This window comes from Sinocyclocheilus grahami, unplaced genomic scaffold (assembly GCF_001515645.1).
Source record: "Sinocyclocheilus grahami isolate Dianchi unplaced genomic scaffold, SAMN03320097.WGS_v1.1 scaffold313.1, whole genome shotgun sequence".
In the NCBI taxonomy this organism is placed as follows: domain Eukaryota; kingdom Metazoa; phylum Chordata; class Actinopteri; order Cypriniformes; family Cyprinidae; genus Sinocyclocheilus; species Sinocyclocheilus grahami.
In genome coordinates this window covers 320,583-348,049 of record NW_015505492.1, presented here as the reverse complement: position 1 = coordinate 348,049, position 27,467 = coordinate 320,583, and the positions used below count along the sequence as shown (strand labels likewise).

The 27,467-nt window shown below is 36.4% G+C and overlaps 3 protein-coding genes across 5 annotated transcripts in view; 1 reads left to right on the top strand and 2 right to left on the bottom strand.

Annotated features, from left to right (window-relative positions):
* LOC107601822 (nuclear factor NF-kappa-B p100 subunit-like) overlaps positions 1 to 1,355 on the bottom strand; it is an 11,168-nt gene extending 9,813 nt beyond the window's left edge. The window contains exons 1-3 of one of the 2 annotated variants that reach the window (XM_016294130.1): positions 1,136 to 1,355; positions 617 to 672; positions 81 to 120 (exon numbers count right to left, since the gene is read on the bottom strand). In XM_016294130.1, coding sequence (XP_016149616.1) covers positions 81 to 120; positions 617 to 633 — 57 coding nt within the window. In that variant the 5' untranslated portion in view covers positions 634 to 672; positions 1,136 to 1,355. Of the gene's footprint in view, positions 1 to 80; positions 121 to 337; positions 402 to 616; positions 673 to 1,135 lie in introns of those variants that run through there. The other variant, XM_016294131.1, reaches the window with a different exon arrangement.
* Positions 1,356 to 1,804: 449 nt separating this feature from the next.
* Positions 1,805 to 7,572, bottom strand: LOC107601821 (protein FAM35A-like). Its single transcript, XM_016294129.1, has 9 exons — positions 6,403 to 7,572; positions 5,304 to 5,411; positions 4,931 to 5,125; positions 4,510 to 4,656; positions 3,923 to 4,129; positions 3,763 to 3,833; positions 2,546 to 2,640; positions 2,193 to 2,213; positions 1,805 to 2,073 (listed from the first exon to the last, which is right to left on the bottom strand). Exons 1-7 carry the CDS (start codon positions 7,565 to 7,567, stop codon positions 2,608 to 2,610), a joined length of 1,926 nt encoding a protein of 641 aa, XP_016149615.1. The 5' UTR covers positions 7,568 to 7,572; the 3' UTR covers positions 1,805 to 2,073; positions 2,193 to 2,213; positions 2,546 to 2,607.
* A 4,979-nt stretch (positions 7,573 to 12,551) lies between these two features.
* LOC107601820 (glutamate dehydrogenase, mitochondrial) lies at positions 12,552 to 26,281 on the top strand. Of its 2 annotated transcripts, none has more exons than XM_016294126.1 (13): positions 12,552 to 13,153; positions 17,440 to 17,520; positions 17,605 to 17,660; positions 18,295 to 18,358; positions 18,940 to 19,034; positions 19,980 to 20,159; positions 21,185 to 21,322; positions 21,496 to 21,633; positions 21,769 to 21,849; positions 22,368 to 22,491; positions 23,133 to 23,224; positions 23,330 to 23,392; positions 25,401 to 26,281. In XM_016294126.1, the coding sequence occupies exons 1-13, from the start codon at positions 12,751 to 12,753 to the stop codon at positions 25,518 to 25,520; spliced, it is 1,635 nt and encodes a 544-aa protein (XP_016149612.1). In that variant the 5' UTR covers positions 12,552 to 12,750; the 3' UTR covers positions 25,521 to 26,281. The 2 variants fall into 2 exon arrangements, with proteins under 2 accessions (XP_016149612.1, XP_016149613.1); XM_016294127.1 differs by lacking the exon at positions 12,552 to 13,153 and adding an exon at positions 13,285 to 13,617.
* Positions 26,282 to 27,467: the final 1,186 nt, after the last annotated feature.

Here is a 27,467-nt window from a genome sequence, read left to right as displayed (position 1 = left end):
GTCCCCCCCCCCCCCCCAAAATCAAACATCTGTTGTAGGATAGCAAACTACAGCAGTAATACTGACAACATGTGGCTCACCTCATTGTTAAACTTCATGGGATACTGTGTATCATCCATCCTGTAATGTAGAAGAAAGAGAAGCTCTTATTGAGACCGTTTCACACAGAGAAAAACCCAGAACTCCAAAAAACCCGAGAGGTAAGGTGCTCTAATACAGTAATGCTGAATCAAAACATCAACTGAGCTGCAAACCCCTACAGATGAATTTAATTTCCCCAGTTTTTCCCCACAGCAGTCTTCTGGCCTACACACAAGACGACATACACTTAGCCTACCTGACAAATAAAATGCAGAGAAAAAGGCTCTCAGATTTACACGAAGAACTCACGCAAATCCGTTTCACTTACTAATTACAAGTCTAGATGCTCCATGTAAATCACGTCCAAACCTTCTGGAGTACATTTATTTACAAGTGTGCACAGTCTCATAACTAAGTGAGCTGCCAATCAGGACTAAATGTATGTCTGTATGTGTCAATGATGCCCAATAAAAAAAAAAAGGCAGCACAGGTAGACAGCTCACTAGGATGCGTGAGACAGTGGATAAAAGTGTACCTTAGTGCTCCAGCCATTCTGTGCTCTGAAGGGTCATCCGAAGCGACTCTGGACTCCTGTCAGGTTGAAAATGATGGAAATGATGAGTGAGTACACGGTGTTCGATGGGCATGTGATTCCCCTGCACATGTAAGTCAGATCCAAAAAGTACTGACTTTTGATGGGAATTTCCCACATACCCGCGCGAGCAGCAGTAGGGACCAAACTTGTACACTATAGATAACTGACATTAATGAACATTGCTCAAATTTTCGTTAGGTTTTCTTATTAATAATATGCAGTGATACTGTTTGCACGCGAGGGAGCATCATATTGTACAGCATCTCTGTAATGTTTTCAAAACAAGCTTAAAATAGATTTCTCTATGTGACCTACTAAGTAACGGAGTCATTATTTCTAAACAAGAAAGCAGAGCAGCATTCTCTACTATATAAAGACCCACATTACTGGTTTCAAAACTGATCGGTAATAATGATAATTTCGTTTTTACTAACTTACATGAGCACTTATCAAACTTACCTTGGACAACCGTGATGTTTGCGTATTCTCGTATAGTTTATATTAGACGTCGACTTTACTAAACCACTGCTAGAAATCTTAGCAAACGCCTGAAAAACAACAACAATATGCACCATCCATCAAACGAATCTGTTCCAGTTTCTTTAATAAATATTTAGTCAACACTCAGCGAGCGTACAAGTTTGTGAATCGATTGCTCTGCTGCTGCTGGAAAGCCCCGACTCAAGGGGAATTCCGCAATCACGTGGCGTGATGGGAGAGTTTTGATTGGTTCTTAGACCAGTCATGATTTGCATGTTCTTCAAAACTTCCGCTCAAATATAAGTTTATTTCAACTGCTAATAAAAAAATGAATCATCCCATAATTAAAGCTTATAGCAAAGTTAGACTATGAACTGTGCAAATCTGATGATCTGATTTCATAACTATGACAATGCAAAAGACAGGATTGTTTTAGAAAGTATAAATATAATTTATTAATATTTTATATAGAAGTTGCATAAGAAAATACAACACCGAATTTTTTTTTTCCACTATGGACCGTATGGTAGACACTACATTTTTATTTACAATTTACAATTTGTATTTAATACATTTTAAATTATAGACAAAGCAACACTAAAAATACATATTTTTAAAGAATATCCAGGATGCAAAAATACTCATGTGCTGTGAAAATTAGACATGATATATGACCTTAAGACAGTTTAATCATAGACTATAAAAATACATGGCATCATCTTAAATGTACACAAATATTCTTCACGACTCTAGTGAGCTGAAGTCTAATATTAAGAAGTTTTGAATGACAGGAATGCTGTTGTCATCACACTGGAAATGGCTTCGGACGGTCAGGAGAAATGTGTTCTTCATGGGGGTCAATATGGAACTAATCCTGTTAGCTACTACCTGGATGCACCTCACCTCTGATGCTGGGGCTAAAGACACACACACACACACACACACACACACACACACAAAACATGACTTTTAAAGTACCAATATTTAAACAAATCCTGTAAAAGTATCATTATACAAATACAAGAAAGTACCTCACCTATGGTCTTATGTAGCTTATCTGGGGGAGTGTTCAGGAGGATCCTCTGCACTAGAGCAGGAGGAAAAGTCTAATATTAAGAAGTTTTGAATGACAGGAATGCTGTTGTCATCACACTGGAAATGGCTTCGGACGGTCAGGAGAAATGGGTTCTTCATGGGGGTCAATATGGAACTAATCCTGTTAGCTACTACCTGGATGCACCTCACCTCTGATGCTGGGGCTAAAGACACACACACACACACACACACACAAAACATGACTTTTAAAGTACCAATATTTAAACAAATCCTGTAAAAGTATCATGATACAAATACAAGAAAGTACCTCACCTATGGTCTTATGTAGCTTATCTGGGGGAGTGTTCAGGAGGATCCTCTGCACTAGAGCAGGAGGAACTTGCACACAGATTTGATCATCTCCAGCTCGCACAGTTAAAACAACTGGCCTACAAAGACAAGTCATATTGAGAAAGTAGATCTAGATAACTAAAGTTTCACTTTACTTATGCAGTTTTAACAATATAAATATTTATTTGTATTATATCATTTTTATTTATACATATAACTAATTATTTATTTCACTGATATTTGTAAATAATGACCACTAAACTGTATAATTGACCTTTGTCCCTGGCAGTCAGTTTCTTATGCTGTGCTAGTTCCATGTGTCTCAAAACCCAGTGCAGTCTATTTCTTCTCACATAAAATAATTCAAATGAATATTTATTACTTAAAATAATGTTGGTAATAGTGTTGAATTTTCAATAGCCATTACTCCAGTCTTTAGTGGCACATTATCTATCCATCATTTTTTGAATAATTGTTTGCTGCTATTTTATATATTATTGTATATAATATAGTTATATATTATTTTTGTGGAATCAATGATACGCTAACATTTGGGGTCAGTAAGATTAAAAAAGAAAATTATTACTTTTATTCAACAAGTATACATTAAGTTGATCAAAGGTGACAGTAAAGACATTTATAATGTTACAAAATATTTCTAGTTTAAATAAATGCTTTTCTTTTTAACTTTCCTTTAATGAAAGAATCCTAAAAAAAAAAACAGGAAAAATGGTTTTCATTATTGATAATAAGAATCATTATTAATAATTGAGGACTAATAATAATTGATAATAAATAAGCAACAAATCAGCATATTGAAATGATTTCTGAAGGATCATGTGACACTGAAGACTGGAGTAATGCCATCTCAAGAATACATTGCATTTGAAAATATATAAAAATAGAAGGCATTTAAATTGTTATAATATTTCACAATAATAATGTTTTACTATATTCTTGATCAAATAAAAGCACTCTTGGTGACCAAAAGAATAAAAAAATAAAAGGAAATAATTGTGTGTGTGTGTGTGTGTGTGTGTGTGTATATACTGTATATATATATATACACACACATACAGACACAGACAAGGGTAGCAGGGTCTGTATATGCTGTTCTCGTCTGTTTCCAGTTCTGCAGAGCACTGACCACATCCAGCAAATATGATGTCACCAGAGACTACGTCCAAGATTGTCTCCAAGGGCGTGTTGCCATTTATTACCTGCGAGGCCTCCTGGGATGGACTGCTCAGGAACTGGAACGCTGTGATTTTAACTCTCAGATCCACATCACCTAATGAGTGTGTAAATAAGAGAGTCTTAATGTAACCATGATTAATTATACTACACAAATGCATTGTTAGCATCAACATATAGTTCTACCGGAGTATTTCTGGGACAGAAGTGTGCTGAGATCAATCTCAAAGCTGCTAGCAGTCCTCTGTGAGCGGACAGTGTTGTAAAACTCCTTGCATCGACTGTCATCAGGAAAGAGAGGCTGACAGCTGCTCCATGGAGTAGAATGCAGCTCTAGCAAACCTGAAGTCACATCTTGTCTGACTAGCAGCAACCTGAACTCCCACACAGCATCTGTAACATGCATTAGCAATACAAATTATGTACAATATCAAAAAACACTCAAACTTCATTGCTTTATTACAGTGGTTGTTCAACACAACAATTGAAAGCCACAAAAAGCAAGTATTTATATATTAATTTTGTGATTACAGAAGTTAAATACTATATGTTCTTAAAAAAATAGCATTTTGCATTTGCAAAACACAATTTTTAACATTTTATTATATTAATATGTATATAATAATAATAACAATTTGTTAATTTTAATATTAAATAATATAATAATATATTAAATAAACATTATTTAAGTCATCCTGCGGCAACTCTGTAAGGTTGCTGAGGCCCCCTACTGGGCCCCGGCCCTCTGGTTGAACCACTGAATTATAAAACACCTTTGTTCCTCTCCAAACGTTGCAACCAAGAGAGAGCAGCTCCCCAAAGTACGACAGCACCTTGGAGACCATCACCTTGCTCCACATTCAAAATAGCTTTTAGTACACCTCCTACTCTGGATGTCCCCTCTGCTTCATCACGCCAGGCTAAGATCAAGCAAAACAGCATTATGAACACAAAAAAAGATTTTCTAGTTGCCTTTGAGATTTGATTGTTTAGTATGTGAAGTGAATGTGAAGTACAAGGCACATGTAAACCAATTTATTAAATGTCTCTCCGGAATACTCGATTCTGATTGGTCAACGGTGTCGTCTAGCGGTCTATCAGAACGCTCACCTGGGTAACTGAAACCGGTGCTACTTTAATTGTTATGACATCGCTATATCATCTGAAACAGTGGATTATAATGCAGTTTTATACCTGTGATTAACTTCCAGTGTTTAACCCTAAGCAGAGCGTGAACCAATGTGTCAGGACGTAAAGCTCCAAGGCGGATGAAGAGGATGGAGTGCAAATCCTGAGGCTTCTGAGGAGGCAGAGAAACCAAGAGGGGGCGCTTCTCACACAGATGAGTGCACAGCGTTCTCAATGTATGACAGTTCAAATTCTGTGGGGCTAAACAAGATTAACATTACATAAGAAGGGAATAACCTATGTCAAATACATAGTTACATTACACAACATAATCCGTTTACAAAATGTAAATGTAAACAGACATTGCAATATGACATCTATACCTTTAACTTGGCAAAATGCTTAGGTTAAGCCTCAGTAGTAATTATGTTTGTGTTATCAGGTGGAATACGTTCCCTTGTGACCTGTCCCAAATTCAGCAGCTTACTGGTGAAGGACGACTGCAGGACAGTCTCAGTTTTCCACTTGTCTATGTGCACTGTCACATCTGCCAAAGCAAAGACAGAAAGACAACTGTGAGTGAAGCATCAGGACATTTCATTAGAGTGCATATCTCACCGGTGTTTTCTTTCAACCACACATCCATTTTGACCACTTTATTTTAAGATGATTCACGGTTTTTCTGGATATATAGGTTGAACGAGCTGGTGATTCACCGTTTGTTGGACTGACAGGTCATGATTTTAGAGGATCATCCTGATATTCTTGTATTCTTGCTTAGTTGTACATTTCCTATGTTCACACCCATTCTGTTAATGCACAAAGATTCATTCAAATGCATGCTTAAAAATACATTCCTACAAAAACAGTAAACACTACTGTTTGAAAGTAACATGCATGACCTTAAAATCAGGATTTTTAAATAGATGGTGTAGTCTATCACGTTTTTTCTGGATATATAGGTTGAACGAGCTGGTGATTCACCGTTTGTTGGACTGACAGGTCATGATTTTAGAGGATCATCCTGATATTCTTGTATTCTTGCTTAGTTGTACATTTCCTATGTTCACACCCATTCTGTTAATGCACAAAGATTCATTCAAATGCATGCTTAAAAATACATTCCTACAAAAACAGTAAACACTACTGTTTGAAAGTAACATAATGCATGACCTTAAAATCAGGATTTTTAAATAGATGGTGTAGTCTAAATAAGTTTTATTATACATTATGTTGAAAACAGTTGCCTGCTTAATATTTTTGTGGAAATCATGACACATTTTTTGAGTATTCTTTATTAATAAAGTTCAAAAAACGTGAGTAAACAACCAAGTTAAATCATAACTTAATTGGTCAATAAACATGAATTCTGATTTATTCTTGAAGCAACTGTATTAAATGAGAGATTGCACAGTGTTTAACATCTTACACGTTTTATGAATTAACATAAAATCAGACTTTGTTTGGACACTTGGCAACGATACAATATAAAAAGTGTTAATTCATAGATCTAAAGGAGGAGGTCTCAGTGGTTTCACCTGTAATGAGCAGAATTTCTCCTGGAAAAAATGTCAGAGCCCAGAAAGCCGCTGTCCTCCATAACACCACCTTCATCTCCACGTCTGATTGGTCTGTAACAATCAGTGTTGCTAAAGGTACACTGGTTCCAGCCGAAGCTCCAGTTTTCACTTTGACTTCTTTTAAGTGGCATGGATGCACCACAGCAACCAAGATGTTGTATCGTACACCATGAGTCTTACACCTGGCCAGCAGGGTTGTAAGGCCACAGAGGGGGGCAGCAATTGTTCTTGCCCTCTGCTTTGTTTCTTTAGTTTTACTTACAGTCTGAGACAACTTCATCCTTTTAGAAGTAGTGGGACTAAGTGAAGTTTGTGCAATTGTAGATGGTGAGTCAATATTAAACCCAACTTCCTCATGACCCACAGGTTTTTCAGCCATAGCATTACCTTGAGAGCAGAGGATACCGTCAGTTGTGATTTCCAGAATCACCCCTCTCTCCTGCTGTCTTTGACTTAGACTCTCATTATGCCACTCTTCTGAGCTTTGCAAGGTTCCCCCCAAGCCCCTCTCTTCAGGGCTGACCACAGGACTGTACAATTCTGGGGAACTTATAGATGATGAGGGCGTTTGTTTGGGAGGGGTGTGTGGAGAACCAAGAAGAAAGTCATCAGGAAAGTCAGAAGTTGGACATTGGGCCACTCTACCTCGAAGAAGCAAGGCTTGGGACTTTGTCCATGTACTCAGATATTCAGTCTCTGTGGAAACAGGTGATGTAGGCCTTCCATCTCTGCCTTGTCTACTCAAACTATGCGAGCAGAAGCAACTATCTAGGTATTCTGTCACTAATACAGGACACAATTCATCTTCTTCAACAGACTCTGCCTTTGACTGAGAGCACTGGCTGCCCGATGGAGTGCCGTCATCCTGTGATGTTTCCGTTTTGTCCTCAGTATTCTCAGATACTCTGTCAGAGGTAACAGCAGTTTGCATTCTACCACTAACCATCACAACACACTCATCTGTTTGGGCTTCTCTAATGATGTCTTTGGGAATCAACTTGCCTTGACTCCAAGTGAGGTCTATTGTCTTCCAGGGTGGGGCTGCTCTCTCCTGCACATCTTCAGCGAGTGCTTGGGGACATGGGGCACCCAAAAAGACATGAATCTTTGGTTTGTGTGCCATTTTCCTGTCCTTAGAACACTGATATTGGCCCAGTCATGAGATTGCCAGGGCTTCTACTATATTTGCAGATAGATTAAAGTGGCCATCTGTAAGAAAATAGAAATGCATACTGTTAGTTAAAACATAGACAAAAGTCCACAAAATGATTAAAGGATTGGTTCACTTTCAGAATAAAAAATTCCTGATAAATTTACTCATCTCCATGTCATCCAAGATGTTCATGTCTTTCTTTCTTCAGTCGCAAATAATTTTTTTTTCTTCAGTCGTAAAGTTTTTGGAGAAAAACATTCCAGGATGTTTCTCCATATTGTGGACTTCTATGGTTCCCAACGATTTGAAATTCCAAACTGTCTATTGTCTTCCAGGGTGGGGCTGCTCTCTCCTGCACATCTTCAGCGAGTGCTTGGGGACATGGGGCACCCAAAAAGACATGAATCTTTGGTTTGTGTGCCATTTTCCTGTCCTTAGAAGTTGCACTGATATTGGCCCAGTCATGAGATTGCCAGGGCTTCTACTATATTTGCAGATAGATTAAAGTGGCCATCTGTAAGAAAATAGAAATGCATACTGTTAGTTAAAACATAGACAAAAGTCCACAAAATGATTAAAGGATTGGTTCACTTTCAGAATAAAAAATTCCTGATAAATTTACTCATCTCCATGTCATCCAAGATGTTCATGTCTTTCTTTCTTCAGTCGCAAATAATTTTTTTTTCTTCAGTCGTAAAGTTTTTGGAGAAAAACATTCCAGGATGTTTCTCCATATTGTGGACTTCTATGGTTCCCAACGATTTGAAATTCCAAACTGCAGTTTCAATGGGCTCTACACAATCCCAGCCAAGGAATAAGGGATTATCTAGCGAAACAGTCATCATTTATATACTTTTTTTAACCACAAATGCTCGTCTTGCACTAGCTCTGTGATGCACATGCGCGAATTGACACATTATGTAGTCACGTTGGAAATGTCATGCACGGTTAGTTCTTCGTCTGTGTACTTAGGGTAGGGTGAAAAACTCCATCTCATTTTCTTCTCCAACTTCAAAATCGTCCAACATCATTGTTTTACTTTTTTTTTTTGTAAAGGGCGTTTGACTTTCTTTGCATGTTTGCTTTGTAAACACTGGGTCGGTACTTCTGCCCACGTCACATGTGACCTTTCCAACGTGATTACGTAATGTGTGAGGTTGGGCTAGTGCAAGACAAGCATTTGTGGTTAAAAAGTAAATGAATTTTAGTTTTTAAGAAAATTACAGTTTGTTTAGCTAGATAAAGACCCTTATTCCTCGGCTGGGATCATGTGTCCTTTGAAGCTGCATTGAAACTGCGGTTCAGACCATCGGGAACCATATAAATCCATTATATGGAGAAAAATCCTGGATTGTTTTCCTCAAAAAACCTTCATTTCTTTGCGACTGAAGAAAGAAAGACATGAAGATCTTGGATGGCACGGTGGTGAGTAAATTATCAGGACATTTTTGTTCTGGAAGTGAACTAATCCTTTAAAGGCATAGTTCAGCCACAAATTACAATTCTGTCATTATTTACGCACACTCGTGATTTTCTTCCACAAAGACAAAAGAAGAAGTCATTATAATCCATAATTATGTCCCCACTGGATGCAACGAATGCCTCGTTTATAATGGGTTTTCATGTTTTTGAATCATCGCTCCGGCCTGACAGGGCATCATCACAGTATGTGAGGGGCGTAACATTTCCGTCACACGCTTGAGATATTCGGCCAATCATAACGCACTGGATAGCTGGCCAATCAGAGCACACCTCGCTTTTTCAGACCGATGAGCTTTGTAAAAACGACTTGTTTCAGAAAGGCGGGGCATAGAGGAGAAACAATAATGTACAGTATGTGGAAAATAATGTGTTTTTAAACTGCATAAACACATTTCATTACACCAAATACACAAAATAATGTTCTTTTTAGCAGCATCATATGACCCCTTTAACTAAAACTTAAACTAAAACTATTAAAAAATATTTTAATTAATTGAAATAAAGCTGAAATAAAACATAAATATTAGTTAAAAAAATTTAATAAAATAAGTTTAGGCTGAAGTACAAAAATTACTCAAACTGAAATAAAATTAAAGCTAAATAGAAATATTAAAATAAAAAATAAAATAAAAATGACAAAACGCATAACAGAATTACTAACATAAAAAGTAAAATGAAAAGTGAATGTATAAAAATAAAAGCCAATTCAAAAATGCTAATAATATTATCAGAATATATAAATAATAAAATTACACTGGCTATTCAGCTATTCTATTAAATATTATCAAAAGCCACACAGCTGAAAATGCTAAATTACAGTAAAGGAAAATTCCAAGCAAGTTCATTGAGAAAGAAAAGCATGAATCTACTAAAAACCTCCACAGCTGGTGGGAATAACTGAGAGGATTTTAATGTGTCTGTGCAAGTGTGCATTCCTCAGATCAGTTGTTTTCACTTAGGAAAAGAACAAAAACAGCAGTTTAATGAGTGACTCTCCAGAAATTCACCAACCAGATACTGGGTGTAGGCACCACATGAGCCAATAACAGAGCAGTACAGGCTTCTTTCAAACCAGTGTGATTTATTGCAGGCAGAATTTGTAGACGGAGATGGAGGGGTGGTATACTAAAAAGAAGAAAAAAGACTGAAAAAAGACTTGCTTTTTTTTCTTGCTTTAGCTGATTCTCACGTGCATTCAAGGTGAAAGGAAACCATGTGAAACAAACATGAATACAAACATATGAACATATGGCACATGTGTTTTAAACAATTTATTTGTCTTGATCATGGACACTTTTACTATATATGAAAAAAAGGAATCCATTGCCTTCTCCACATATATGATCCTCAGAGGCAATGGAGCATGTACACATTAAGACTGCAAAAAACAAGCACAAATTCTTCCCTGGAAAACAATCAAAGAGGCCCTGCAAGAGCTGATCTCCAGAGCAGGATGTATTTCAGGCAGGAACAAATTACAGCAGACACAAAGAAGATATGACATAACTCCTCATGTCACTGTAACCGCAGGTGAAATAAAGGAGGACATCTGGATTTACTGAACATACTACACTGAACAACTGCTAGTGCTAATACTACACTGTAAGACCCAACGAGTTAAGGTAACAAACCATTGAGGAAAATGATTGCTTTAAACATTCAAGTTAAAAATAATTATTAATTTGAGTCCACAAAAAGAGAATAAAAATCAGTATAAATCCATGTATAAATCAATGTATAAATCCGCTCAAATACCTTCTGTAGCCAAGACTTAACTAAATTGCATAAACTTCACCTTAATCTCTTGCAGTTAATTGTGAGCTAGGTAACTAATTATATAATTACATATGACTATTACTAATACTAAGCTGCTGTGTGCAGCATATATTCTTAATGTTATTTGGCCCATCCTTGAACTAATCACATGCTCTACCCACAAAAAAAAAGTGTTTGAGTTATGCTTAATATAATCAGTTCATTCAGTTTTTTTCTATTAAGCACAATGAACTTTCAGTAGCATTTAACTAAAATGATCTTGCTTCATTTAGTAAATTTTTCTGTATGGTCTCAGGTAGGAAGCAGACACTTTAACTGATTTATGAGACTGGAGTTATGAAGCTAATCCATCATGGGCTGGAAAAGGCCAATAACCCTGACACTAACTAATCACAGTCAGCAGGGCCTCTGCTGACTTCACATGACCTCAGTTGAGCAAGAAAATGACAGCCTGGATAAGCGAAAACAGAAAAACCTCCTGCCCTTTATCACAGAAATAACTATATTTAAATACTGTTAATATGCACTGAGTATGAATGAATCTGCTGTGTGTTTGTTTGGCTTCTAACAAATTACTAGATAAGCACAATTAACAAAGTAGAGTTATGACGAATTGGAAAAATGTTGTAGTCCTTCTATAGCAACTTAAAAATTCACATTCAAGATATGACTGTAACTTGAAAGTCTGCTTAACGTAACATTAAGCATATACATTTTGCATTCTCCTCTTTTTATGTAGATTTCAAGTATTTTAGTTCATACAATAATACATTTATTTCAATCCTCTGTTGGAAAAAAAATAGAAAGCATCACATAATTTGTAATGGTTTTACTGGTTATAATGAAAATTGTATTGGTTTTAATGGAAACTGAAATGGTGCCTGCTGGTCTCTACTGGTAATTGGTCACCTTCTATTCATGGCTTTTGTTAAAGCCACTAAATCCTAATGTAATATGTCCCAAAACACTACAGGAAACCATTTTTTAATGGTTTTAATGGTTAAAGGTTGATGGTTTGTAATATTTGTAATGGTATTTGTAGTGGAAATCATTTACATTTTTTGATGGTTTCCATTGTTTTTGTCACCAGGGTCACCATGGGTTTTGTGATGTTATTTGCCATAAATGCGACAGGATTGCTGTAATATAGTGAGATAGTAGCGTCTGTTTGTAGTTGTGGCGGGCCTATTTGGGAGAAAATCCAGGGCCATTTTTTACTCCCAGTCCATCCCTGAGCACAATTTATGTGAGCACACTTTATTAACCTTATTTTACTCATAAATCATAGCAATGCTAAAACACAGAAAATATTCCAGGGGGAATCACGGCTCAAAAAGCAAATTCTCTATAATAGCACATCCTTAGACAACAATACTTTCAAAAAAGTAGGTTAATTATGTTAAAGGCATCAGTCTGTTTTGAAAACCTTTTTCAGGTGGCATTCCTTGCTATAAAAAAAGAAAGAAATCTGTTACACTATTTCTTAACCTCCCCCCAACCCCCCATTCTGGTCGTGACACTTATACAGTCCAGTACTTCAAAGAACATTTCCCCAAAAAAATTAAAAACATTTTAAAGAGGTATTACGTTTATTTCATGGACAGCAGCAACTTTATACTTGTACATATTGTTTCAATACTTTTTCCATAAGTTCAAAGCGCAGTGTTTGCTTACGGGTTCCTGCTCTTTGAGCGCCTCCCAGCTTGAGGTGGAGACCCACGGCACGCCGCCTGCCTGCCGTTTAAAACTTACGAACAGTACTCACTCTGACACTTTAGGGTGGAGAAGAAAAAGGAGGAGCCCTGGTGTCCGTTTATTCACCCGTCCCACGCTTTGACACTGTCGTAATTTTTTCTCTTTGTAGATACTGTTAGTTAGTGTTTTAATTCAAAATCATGTATAGGTATCTGGGGGAGCTCGTCACCCGCGCAGCCGCCAGAAGCGCGCTGGCCTCGGGATGCGTCGACTCCGCTTTGCCTACTTCCGCGAATCTCCTGCGCGTCCGCCGTTACAGCGAAGCCGTGGGAGAGAAAGACGATGACCCTAACTTCTTTAGGATGGTCGAGGGTTTCTTCGACCGCGGAGCTTCTATCGTGGAGGACAAACTCGTGCATGATCTCAAGACGAGAGAAACGCCCGAGCAGAAGCGGCACCGAGTGCGGGGGATCCTCAAGATCATCAAGCCCTGCAACCACGTCCTGTCCGTGTCGTTCCCCATCAAGAGAGACAACGGGGAGTGGGAGATGATCGAGGGCTACCGAGCTCAGCACAGCCAGCACAGGACACCGTGTAAAGGAGGCAAGTTCATGCGTGATTTACACCGGAGTTAATAGGAAGCAGACGCGCTCTCGAAAGAAAACATGTAAACTAAAGACACATATCGCTTACCTGTCGAAGCATCTTCAGATGTTTTGCATTGTTATGACGTGATTCTGCGTGTGTCCAACACATTCATTTACACGCATTAGCTTTGTAATTTGTCAAGAGGGTTATAAATAAGGCCTTGCGTGCCATGAATTTGGAACAAAATCCTGAGTCGCGGTTGCGCAGCAGCGACACTCCGGACAAACTCGTGCATGATCTCAAGACGAGAGAAACGCCCGAGCAGAAGCGGCACCGAGTGCGGGGGATCCTCAAGATCATCAAGCCCTGCAACCACGTCCTGTCCGTGTCGTTCCCCATCAAGAGAGACAACGGGGAGTGGGAGATGATCGAGGGCTACCGAGCTCAGCACAGCCAGCACAGGACACCGTGTAAAGGAGGCAAGTTCATGCGTGATTTACACCGGAGTTAATAGGAAGCAGACGCGCTCTCGAAAGAAAACATGTAAACTAAAGACACATATCGCTTACCTGTCGAAGCATCTTCAGATGTTTTGCATTGTTATGACGTGATTCTGCGTGTGTCCAACACATTCATTTACACGCATTAGCTTTGTAATTTGTCAAGAGAGTTATAAATAAGGCCTTGCGTGCCATGAATTTGGAACAAAATCCTGAGTCGCGGTTGCGCAGCAGCGACTGTTCCATTTATATCTCGACTGTTTGCGTGCAAGCGTTTCAAGCGGCACAATAATGAAATCAATATTCAGTGTACTGTAGCTGGGAATAAATAAAGCGGCTAATAAATAGGTGTTATATCGGAATAAACTGGTTTCATTTATTTAGCTGGTCTAATGTGTACATAAGGTGAGATGGTCACTTGCTGGTTTGTTGCAGCAAAATGACCAGCTTGTGTCCATCTTAGAACATTAAAACATAGTTTGACCAGCTTAAGCTGGTTTGAAGACCATTTGGTTTTTGGTTTGTTTCTGGTACAAGATGTTATACAAGCGAATGACCAACATAGACCAGCTGGAATCCAGGTGCACATTCCAAATTACAGCTTGAAATGGGTTTTCCAACATCATAAAACCATCTATACATTACATACACAATATGCATTGCATTTAATATTTTATAATATGTAGGAGAGAGGAAAGGCTTATCATTAAAAACACATCCTGCATTGCTTCCCCATTTTAGGTTTACATTTGATCAGTTTTTCAGCAGGAATGCTGCATGTCCTGTTCATATGTTTATTTTATTGGGTAGTTCTGCGTTCTTTTTGTATCTTACCCCCCCCATCATATAAATTACAGTTTTATCTTTACAGAGATATTTGTGTACTTTTGGGAAGTTGTGAACTCCTTTATTATCACTGGAATGTGCTTGTGTAAGATCTGTTTCTATCAAGCATGACCTATTCTGGAGTTGTTTGTTAGGCCATTAGATTTTGCTTCGTCAGGACTGACTGTGCAATGCTTTATTAAGGAAGGAAGGTGGAATCTCTCAGGGCAGTTCAATCTCTCTGCAGTTTCCTTCGAATAGAAGCTCCATCCAGTCAGTTTTTTCAGACTATTTCCCCCTTTTTGAAACTAAGATCTTTACCTTCAACTACACTGTAAAAAAAATTCTGTAAAATTTACGGTAAAAAAACGGCAGCTGTGGTTGCCAGAATTTTACCCGTAAAAAATATGCTAGCAACGTTTTAGGTTTTACAGTTTTAACTTAAATTTACAGTTAAATCCCGTAATTTCATTAAATGATAAAATTGTATTATATACCAACCTATTGAAGTACTAAAATCTGTTTTGTACCTTTGTAATACACTGATAACCACCAAAAGCAGGTGGTGATGAGAAAGTCACATGATGAACAAAAGCCCATCATAAGCAGCTTTTAAATAATAACATGTATAGAAGGTGCACAGTGTCATTCACACAAACACTAAACACCATCATGGTAACACACATGAAACTGAAATAATGCAATAAACATTAATTAACAACATTAGGTGTAACACACAACACTAATATACAAAACTGATAAGAAAAAACTAAAAATAAATAGTTATTTCAACAAAAAAACATCACATTTGAAATGTAAAGCAGGGAATTCTGGGAATGTCAATTTACGGTTATTCACTGTAAATTATACAGTCTTTTTTCACTTCCAAATATGGTATACTACCGTAAAATCAATGTCCAATACATGTAATGTCCAATACAGTTTTTCACCGTATATAGTAGGGGAATTTACCGTTAACCATTTTACAGGATTTTACTGTAGCATTTTTACAGTCTTTTACCGTTAAATTCACTCTCATTTTTTACAGTGTATAGAATGACCAAATAAAATAACTTGCGTCTCATTTACTTTAACCACAATTTTAAGTGGTCTAAATAGCAGATGAGTTAGGCTAAACTGATCAGCAAAGTTTTGAAAGAGATCTTATAATGTACACTGCTTGATCTTCTATTGAGTAGATTTAAGAGGAGCTTTCAGTGAGACAGTCATTGACTTGATGGCTAGACTTTAAACAGTTACGTTTGTAAATTAGCTTAATCAATGATTTTACCTTGAGGTCTAGTAACCGGATAACAAGATATCGTGTTTTTGGCCCTTGTGTGCTGGGAAGTTTCTTATTAAGCTAATGTAAAAGAGACCTCATAACCAGTTTACATGGGTGAGGAGCTCAAAAGTTGGCTTTTTTTTTTTACCATAGAAATAAAACGTTTGTGGCTGTAATTTATACTGTACTGTTTTTTTTTACTGGTTTTTTTTTTTACTATATTTCCTTTTATGGAGATATAAGGAAACTAGGTAAAGAATAATATGACCTGCAATCCTATTCTGTTATTTGATTAAATATGCAATAAATGAAGATTCAGCAAAACATGCATACAGTATAATAAGTAAAAGAATGCAGACGTTGGACTCCCTGAATATGTACAGTAGACATGCTAATTCCACAATATGCATACAGAAGAGCCAGTGAAACTACCTTTTTGAGTTTTCTTGCTCACTTAATCACCAATAAACTCATAAAGGATACTACTTCTTTATAGGGATAGTTCATCCCAAAATGTTATAATTTACTCATATAATTTATGAGTTTCTTCTTTTGAGCAGAAGTCAAGTCACCTTTATTTATATGGCACTTTATACAATATAGATTGTGTCAAAGCAGCTTTAAACAGGAAAATAGTGTGTCCATAATGCAAGAGAATGATAGTAAAAACTCAATTTTCAAGTTAAAGTCAGTTCATCATTGATTCAGTGATGTCATCGTCCAGCTCAGTTCAGTTCAAATAGTATCTGTGCAATCAAGTCGACAATATTGCCAGATATTTAAGTGTCCCAACTAAGCAAGCCAAATGCAACAGTGGCAGGGAACCAAAACTCCATCGGTGACAGAAATGGAGAGAGAGAAAAAAACAGGCTCAGTTAAGAGCAGTCAAAGATATTTTGGAGAATGTTAGTAACCAAACAGTTGCGGCTAGCCATTGGATTCCATCGTACTTTTTCCATTCTATGGAAGTGAATGCCTAACATCAACTGTTGAGTAAGTAAATGATGACAAAAATGTAATTTTTGTATGAACTATCGCTTTAATTTGAAATGAATTATTAGCTCATCGTCCATGAATTCAAGAACTTGCCACTGCGGTTCAAGCAGCGCTTTTGAGGCCGATTGAAAACAGAGATGTTTAGTTTGGGGTAGTCACACTGGCTTTAACCACACCCAGTTTGGGCCCTGCCTAGATTTTCTTCCCTTGTACTTCAGTGGAGAGAGTGAGTCATCACGATGGTTGGTTTACTGCCTGTCCTGCCACACAAAATTTCCCCTCTAAGAACTGTAGATCTATTTTTTTATTTTTTTCCCAAGGCCGTTAGAGCATTTGAATTTTCCAGACCTCCTACACTAAACAGCATATTGCCCGGATCATCAATGCTATTTTAACTGACATACAAATATTTGGCAGCTTTCATTCTGTCATATATTCTTTTTTCCCAAGAGCTTTAAAACACCCTAAAATGTCCTGAATTATATAAGAACTCAAGTAATATAAAAAAGGTTATCAAAGTGTTGTAGTGTTGTAAGCTTTAATCGATAGAGAATATCCTGTCTTAGCATCATAAAACAAAGACTATAATGCATGTGATTTATTTTGATGCTTGTTTAATGACTTGAGTGAGCTACAGACATTATTTGCATAGACCTACAGTCTGATGGATGAGGACACTGCTTCTGTTTCTCCAGGTATCCGTTACAGCACAGAGGTGTCAGTGGATGAGGTGAAAGCCCTCGCCTCACTGATGACATACAAATGTGCAGTTGTAGGTAAGTTTGCTTATGTGTACATTTATTTGGTTGTGGTTGTTAGTGTGAACGTTTAATTATTCGCATGAACTGTGCTCTCCACAGATGTGCCTTTTGGAGGAGCTAAAGCGGGGGTGAAAATTAACCCAAAGAATTACTCTGTGAGTGTTTTCTTCAGATTCTCTGACTAAATATACAGTAATTTTGGAAGATGGTAAGAGACATTAACTTCAGATATTTTGCCTCTAATAATAAATGCTCCTGCAGAATGTCTAGATATGTATTTGCATTTTCTAGAGCCCATCCTCTTTAGATGATGTTGAAGATTTTATGACATTGTTCTAGAAAAAACAGTAAGATTGCTTGAATTGGACAGATGTTCAGAAACTCTAGAATCAACCAGATTCAGAATGGTGTTTATTTCTTGACATGCAAAGTCAAGTCAAGTCAAGTCACCTTTATTTATATAGCGCTTTTAACAATACAGATTGTGACAAAGCAACTGAACAGCATTAATTAGGAAAATAGTGTCAATAATGCAAAATGACAATAGTAAACACTCATTTTTCAGTTAAAAGTACAATCCTATAGGGTTTTATGACTGTCCTTTGTTTGTTTGTAATTAATCATTGGTGAATTAAACATGCAATCTTGAGTTTAGTGTTCTGATGACAGACTCCCCGTCTACAGCTGGAACAACGAATGATCAAGCATTGCTTTCTTAATGTATACTTTCATATTGTTAATCACATTATAGTCGCTGATGTCCCGCCATTTTTTGTTTTCCTTACACAGGACACAGAGTTGGAGAAGATCACAAGAAGGTTTACTATTGAGTTAGCTAAAAAGGGCTTCATTGGTGAGATATGAGCAGGCACAAAATGAATCTTTTCCCGAGTTCAGCAAAAGTTCAGCAGAATTGATATTTGTTGATCCCAAATGACATCAGTTAAGCATATTTTACTATTTAGACAAGAATGAAGCAGGAATTCTATGGCAGATTAAACTGCAACACAATAACACTCCTTAACAATTGTAATGTAATACTTCTCATCAGATGGCACAGTTAAGATTAACAGCCAGGCTGATATTGACACCACTTCTACATTACAAGATATTTAACCTGTAGCCCAAAAGCCTAGATAAGCTGTATTCATATCATATTACAGTAGTCTGCAAAGAGCTTGTAACAGAACCAACTTTCCTGAAGTAGGTGGTGTTTTTGAGTCCATGCAGGATTCCCACACTGTACTGTAGCTTCTCTCATAAAATTGTGCAGTGACACAGTTGCCACAATGTGACAATTATCACATAATACATTGTATGTATAGTGTATTTTATGATTGCCATTATTGTGTCCAGATATTTAAGTTAAATATCTGAGCCATGGCCATGGGAAGGGCGGATCAGTAGCACACTCATTTCTGTTTCCTTTGGCAGGGCCTGGCATTGACGTCCCAGCCCCGGACATGAGCACAGGAGAAAGGGAAATGTCCTGGATTGCTGACACATATGCTAACACAATGGGCCATCATGTAAGTTGAGGAACCTGACCAAGTGTTCATATAGTTTACAACAGTTTTGCTGAAATTAATTTAACCCAAACCACTTAACATATAAAGTATAATACTGTTTTGTATGTAATTTCCGCTATAGTAGTTTTATCTATTTTTAGCATTCAAAATGCATCTAGCAGCAACGATGTTGTTGTAATATTTGCAGTTTCCTCTTTCTTAAATCACTTTGCATAGCAAATGGTGATTCATTTAGTCTTCCATGCATTTCCATGTATCTAACTATTTATAGCTTATGTCTTACATGTTGATGCTTCTGTAAACAAGACATACTTACTCTGGTTTTGTGTAAATAGTATACTCTCTCTTTTGCTGCCTTGCAAACACTTCCTTCAGGAAATCCAGATCTAGTTTCCCCCATTTCATAGCATAATATTTTAGATAACTACAGCACATACAGAAAATGTATTTGATGCATACATTACCTTGAAATGGTGCAGTGATTTCTTAAGCTTTTATACATATTCTAGCTATGTTGAAAAAGCACACAGGATATCTGTAAGAATTAACAAACAGATTGTGGCTGTGCTGGTGACTCAGTGCCCAGAGCCTTTACTGTCCCTGACAAAGAGCATGGTGTTTATAGGACCGAGAGAAAAAAGCACCCTCTACTGACAGACTCTTTCAATACAGTCTGTCCTCCCATGGCAGTCATTTGCTTTGTCTAGGTAGCCGTGATGTTCTGTCCTATTTGTGAGCTGCCCTGTAGCGTGATAATTGAAAGGGCATGAGAGATATGCTGTAACATCAACAGGACCTTATACTGAATAATAGTCATAACACAGAACTCATAGCTTTGTGCCTCATTATTATCATTATTAGAGTTGAGGTTATTCTGTTTGAATGCAAACAACATTCTTCTAATGCTTAGAATTCTAATTCTAAAATATCATTCTTCTTTATCAGGATATCAATGCTTATGCCTGTGTTACCGGTAAGCCCATCAGCCAGGGTGGAATCCACGGGCGTATATCTGCCACTGGCCGTGGTGTCTTCCATGGCATTGAAAACTTTGTCAATGAGACTGCTTACATGAGCCAGCTGGGCCTGAGCCCGGGGTTTGGAGACAAGACATTTGTCGTTCAGGTTTGTGCAAGTCAATAAAACTTAAACCACACTTCAAGTTTATGAAATTGATCTAAAAGTACTACTGTATTTTCTGTTTTCTTTCATGGTGGAACTTACATGCACGTTGTCCATTATCTCACGACTCTGTTCCAGCAGTTAGTGTACGCTGACATGGACCATTCTGACTTTGCTTATCTAAGGACTTTAAATATTCAGAATGTGCTTTTAAATGCCCAATCAATATTTATTAAGAATGCTTAAAAGCGTGCAAGACCTTCAAATATTACACTTCCGACATAAATGATTAAAAACTCATTCATTTTACTACGTGTTGCAACACTTCATTGTAATGTCAGAGAAATAAAAAATATATTGTAAATATAAAAATAATTTAGAAGTAATTGGGACAGGATGAAGGATTTTTCATGTGATATATTTAATGGAATAATAATGAAATAGTGTGCCTTTTGTCTTCAAAGACAATGCCAAGAACTAATATTGTGCTTTTTTGCAGCATAAACATGGTTTAACTCATTCATCTGGTGCTAAATACAAGTAGAAATGAGCTGTTTTATTTATATATTTTTTTTAGTTAATTAATTTTTGTGTGTGCACTTGTCTAAATATGTGTAAACAATTAAAACCAAATAAATTCACTTAGGGTTAGGTAAAATACCTTAAGATACTAAATGTATTTTTTATACTGAATATATCTTGAATTGAGTTTTTGTACCATTGGTATTTATCCCCGTTTTAAGCATAAATCTAAAAATATAGTTAGATTATGATTAGACTATTTGTCAGAGACTCAGAAGGGTAAGGAAATGTAGGTTAATTCAAGCTATGTTCTCTTCAATCTTTAACTTGAACTTCTGAAGTGTATTTTGTTTTAGTGATGTTTAGATATTTTCATTTTAACACAAATACTGACTTTGTTTTGCAGTGTATTTAGATGTTTAGCAATGTTCATGCACTAAATCCATCAGCTCCGCTGTCAGTATAAAAATATTTAATGTATTCTGTTCTCCTGATTTTTGTGGTAGGGTTTTGGTAATGTGGGCCTGCACTCCATGCGTTATCTGCATCGTAACGGAGCAAAGTGTGTGGGTGTCGGAGAGCTGGATGGAAGCATCTGGAACCCTAAAGGCATTGATCCCAAAGAGCTGGAAGACTATAAACTGGTGAGTATCAATCGCTCATTTCCTTTAGAGTGACATTCTTGCTGAAGCTTCAGTGCAGTGTTAGAACATTCACTGTAAGGTAGCCACCTTGTGGCCAATTAGCAGTACTACATATAGTAAATGCAACTCTATAATCCAAATGTATTAATACATCAAATACTCACATTTTCCAGGCCAATGGCACTATTGTTGGCTTTCCAAATGCCACCCCCTATGAAGGCAGCATCTTGGAAGCTGAGTGTGATATCCTGATCCCTGCTGCAAGTGAAAAACAACTTACAAATAAAAATGCCAACAACATCAAGGCCAAGGTTAGAGGTCAACACAGAGTCAACCATAACAATAGTCATTTTAATGTAGATGAGTTATTAATTGTATTATGCCACTCCAGAGAAGCTGCAATGAGAATATTAAAGAAAAATGAGTAACACATATTATTTTCACAGATCATTGCTGAAGGAGCTAACGGTCCCACCACCCCTGAAGCTGACAAGATATTCCTAGAGAGGAATATCATGGTGATCCCTGTACGTTTTCCAATCCTAAATGTTATTTTAATATTAAATCAAAATTGACCAGCCTGTAATACTTTTTTATATATACAGTGGGTACGGAAAGTATTCAGACCCCCTTAAATTTTTCACTCTGTTATATTGCAGTCATTTGCTAAAATCATTTAAGTTAATTTTTTTCCTCATTAATGTACACACAGCACCCCATATTGACAGAAAAACACAGAATTGTTGACATTTTTGCAGATTTATTAAAAAAGAAAAACTGAAATATCACATGGTCCTAAATATTATATATATATATATATATATATATATATGTGTGTGTATATACAGGTGATTTGATCTTATTTAATCAATTTACCTTTATTTAGATTTTATTTACAGGAGATTTTTATGTAGGTTTTATTGTATTATTGTAATGAAATTTGAGTTTTTTTTCCCCCTTTTTTAAACTACTTTGATCTTGCCTTAAAAATAGCATTTGATGCCAATAGGATACTAAAAATAAATAAATAATTATGCATATATAGGACATGTACCTGAATGCTGGAGGTGTGACGGTCTCCTACTTTGAGTGGCTGAAGAACCTAAACCATGTCAGTTATGGCAGACTGACCTTCAAATACGAAAGGGACTCAAACTACCATCTCCTTAGTAAGTCAAAAATTTGTCCAGAAAACATACATAGTCAACATACTTGAAGTGTTTGCTGATAGAAATCTCCCTACCAATGGTGTGATTGTTTGCAAATCAATTCCCAGTCTTGTTGTTCTGCTGATTTAGCTCTCTGGATGGGCTTGTTTTCCATTTTCTAATTGCTCTAGATTATGTTGTTGTTCAGGCGGGCTAGAATAGGTCGTGTGGTGTTTTTGTTCACTTGGTTTATTCTGCTCCCACAAGCAAATATAGTGGGATTGGTGTCCCCTTGAGAGTATCCAGGCATGCTTGCATGTATACACAAAAACACAAATGTGTGCTCTGTCCTGCCTTTCATCTGACTGGCCTGAAATGACCTCACTTCACTGATAATCACATGGTGAAAACAGACAGAAACAGGGGCAAATCTATGTTGAATGGTATAGCGTTCATTTGAGCATATTCATACACTAAAACACATGACCATACTTTATTGCACCCTTTATAAAATATTTAACTAAATCACAGATTTGGGCCTCAGAAAAGTTGTAAGAGAGAATAAGCATTGTTTTGGGAAGATTAGCATTTGACCATTACTATCTTAAATCCATGTGTCCGTTTGCTCATTGCTAATGGGGATCTGCTGTGTTGTTTGGCAGTGTCTGTCCAGGAGAGTCTGGAAAGGAAGTTTGGGAAACATGGTGGAGCCATACCTGTTGTTCCCACATCTGAATTTCAAGAGAGGATTTCTGTGAGTATAAACGCAGAAGCTCTCTGCACATATCATTTGCATTTTTAACAATAGTTTTAAATTAGACTGCTGGAGTTTTATACGCTTGTTTTGCTCATCTGGTAGGGAGCTTCTGAAAAGGACATTGTGCATTCTGGATTGGCTTACACAATGGAGCGATCAGCCAGAGTAAGTAGATATATACTGTAAATATATAATAATCTTTTCAATTTATTTATATAATTATATACAAATATACATTATGCCTTTTTTATATTTGCTGCTGTATATATATTTTGAAAATATATATTTTTAATATATATATATAATAACATGTATTCTTATGTCATTTTTATATTTTTAATCTATTTTATATTTTTAGTTTTTAGTTACTGTATTAGCATTGTTAATTATTATTATTATTTGTAGTAGTAGTAGTAGTAGTAATTATTCTTGTTATTAATATGTTTTGTCGATCTTTATTTCAAATATAATTTTATTTTAATTTTTTATTATTATTATTATAGTCAAATAATAATTCATGTTAAATGCAAATGCACCAGTCTTAGTAATGACGTCAGACCCTGGTAGACATATAGATTATGATTAATAACAATAAATCAATAGCCGATTAATTATTACTATCCCTGCTCACAGTTGTGTTAGATGGCATCTAACATCTCTCCATCAACATTTAATGTCACACTGCATCAGTGCCCTTCTGAACATGCAAACAAACAGATACTCTACTTGTTACACACCCAGCTACAGCTTTTGTGTGAAACTGGGATCTGGTAACCAGAGAACAGCATTTTTGTTCATGTGTTATTGTTGCTGTCAGTTATTTGTTTCTGAACTGGAAATGAGATCCAGCCCATTTAATGGATTCTTCCATTATCATTCACCACACCCAAAGATGTGCGGATCATTGAAACCATTAGCTAGAGTGTCTGCTCAGTCCAGTATGTTGGGTCAAATTGTCTATTACACTGTTTAATTAAGCTATCTTTATTGATATTTTTCAGTATTAGACAGAAAGTAAGCTTTTCAATATACACTACCGGTCAAAAGTTTGGGATGTTTTTAAAGAAGTCTCTGATGCTCATCAAAGCTGCATTTATTTGATCAAAAATACAGAAAAAACTGCAATCTTGCAAAATGTTATTACAATATAAAATAATGGTTTCTATTTTAATATCCTTTAAAATATTATTTATTTCTGTGTTGCAAAGCTGAATTTCCATCAGCCATTACTCCAGTATGAAGTGTCACATGATCCTTAAGAAATCATTCTAATATGCTGATTTATTATTAGAATCATCAATGTTGGCAACAAATATTTCTTTTGGAAACTGCAATACTTTTTTCAGGATTCTTTTGATGAATAAAAAGTTAAAAAGAACAGCATTTATTCAAAATATAAATCTTTTCTAACAATATAAATCTTTGCTATCAGTTCTTAACAATTTAACACATCCTTGCTGAATAAAAGTTTTAATTTCTTTCAAAAAAAGAAAGAATAAAAATGTACTGACCCCAAACTTTTGAACTGTTGTGTGTATTGTTAGAAAAGATTTCTATTTTAAATAAATGCTCTTCTTTTTACCTTTTTATTCATCAAAGAATCCTGAAAAAAGTATCACAGGTTCCAAAAAAAATATTAAGCAGCACAACAGCACTGATAATAAATCAGCATATTAGAATGATTTCTGAAGGATCATGTGACACTGAAGACTGGAGTAATGATGCTGAAAATTCAGCTTTGCATTACAGGAATAAATAATTTTACATCATAATAATATTTCACAATATTAAATTTGTTCATGTATTTTTGATCAAATAAATGCAGCCTTGATGAGCATAAGAGACTTCGTTTTGAAAATCGTTTTGATCCCAAACTTTTGACCTGTAGTGTACATCTTAGTCATCATAGTGTATATTGGCTTCTCCGCAAAGGACACATGCAATGCTGCACTAGATTTTGACCAAAATTAGGTATTTTTGGAGGCAGCATAATTACGATTCATTTTACAGCAACATTCACTTTAAGTAGTATGAGTATGATGGATTAAAATGCTGTCTCAGGAGGCAGCGTACTATGTGTTTAAGCTAGTTTGATGTATGAAGAGCCCCTGTCATGTAAATACTGTTTCAGGAAGGCTTCATTTGTTCACATAATTCATCTCTCCTCTTTTAGCAAATCATGCGCACAGCCAACAGGTATAACCTTGGGCTAGACCTGAGGACAGCGGCCTACGTCAACGCCATTGAGAAAGTCTTCAAAGTTTACCATGAGGCTGGTCTCACCTTCACATAGATGGTTGTATTATTCACCTGACTCTATATCGGAGTCTGTTTATCTGCGCAGACCTGAGGTATATCACTTAACCCCTCAGCTCCTCACGTTTACATTTTATACATCCAAATATAAATGTCATATCATTTATGCATGTGTTTACCAATACGCATCTTTAGAATCCTCTGGTCTTTTCTAGTTTTTCATCCTTTTTTAAATACCCATGGCTTTTAGAAAAGCTTTAATGCCAAAGTCCCTTTAATGCACTCTCCTTGCCATGTTTCAGAGCATAGCGGGAATGTCTCGACAGGAAACACCGATCAATATTACAGCTATTTTGTAATGTTTTCTTCAGGTCATGTGTTATTGAAGCGCTGCATATTGGAAACACTTTAAGCCTTAGAGTCACAGCCGCACATTGTTGTTTCTAGAATTTCTAGATGGTTACTTTTTTCCCCACCCATTTTGACAAAATTAATGGTCAAGTGGGAAAAGAATGCAGGATCAATCTCAGGCTTTTTTATATCCGTTACCAAAATGTTGGTTTTGCTGCTCCTTGGAACAGTTTTCAGTGATAACCCAAAGCTTCCTTCATTTTTAAATGTGTCCTTGTCCTTACTGGTCAGTGTTTAATTTCTTAATAATTGGCAAATGATAGGGTGTGTATTTGGGAGCAAATGTTCATTTTCATCATATTAGCATTTAATATGAAACAGCCTTTTAAAAACAGACTTTGTATTGCCTTTTTAAATTGTCTAAAATTAATAAAATGTACATGAAAATGTGCAGTGTGTCAGCTGATTTATTGGGTTATTTGTATTTGTATTTTGAAATGTTTTAAAATATTGACCAAAAAAAAAAGTTAAGAAAAAACACAATAAGATTATACTCAATGCTCATGTACTGTACGTGGATAAAACGAGACCTTTTTCATTCAGTAATAACTTATTTTTTTATTTAGCTTTATTCACTCACAATGTATTCAATCACACAGTTTTGAAAACAAAAGCATGTTAAATAAACTTATTTAAATGATACATATACAAATGTAATTTCTAGTATTTTTTTAGTAGTTGTACATAAGATATTAAAGAGACATTTATTTAAAACTATTTACATTGGTAACAAATGAATATCCTCTAATATTGTTTTAGTCCATGACACTTGGTGCTGATGTAAGAGAGGTCTCCAGCTGAAGAACTCGGCCAAAGAGATTTTTCCTAGTTGTCAGAACATCATTTCTCAGAGAACTCATTAGCAAGGTCATCCAGTGCATCGTTGAAACCTAATCAAACACAAAATATGAATGAATTATTATTATATTGTGCATGGTGGATTTACATTATTGCTAGACCCATCAGGTTTTGACTTTGTGTGTGTGTGTGTGTGTGTGTATGTATTTGTTTATTACTCACTGCTGTCTGCACCACTGTTGTCTGCTGCATTGCTGCCTCCAGCACCAAAGGCTCCTCCACCGCTGTTTCCCCCTGGTCCCTCTGCTTTAAGGAGGCCACCAAATAGTCCTCCTCCTGACTTTTCCTGTGGTTTCTTGTCCTTCTCCCCGCTACTTGGGAAAAGACCTCCCATGCCACCGGTCTTATCAGGTTCCTGTTTCTTTCCAGTAAATGTTTCCTTCACTTTTCTTTTAGCTGCAGAAGCTATGAAAATTTGAACAGCAACATTATAGAAAGGTAACACATTGCACACGCTACAGGTCCTCTTTCCCATCAGATTTGCCTCAAAGTAATGTTTCTTAGATGTCTAAAAATAAAAAGACTCTTGAATAGCTTTACTGGCACTGAAGGCCCATTCTACTCCTTATAAGGAGTGGCATGACTACTGGACTGACTGCATAAAAAAAAAAAGATTTAATGTAGCTTTTTCATAGAGAACAAACAGCAGCAGGACTAAAACAAGTACAAACTTAAAAGCAATTTGAAAGGGATGGAAACAACTCGGCCATTCCAG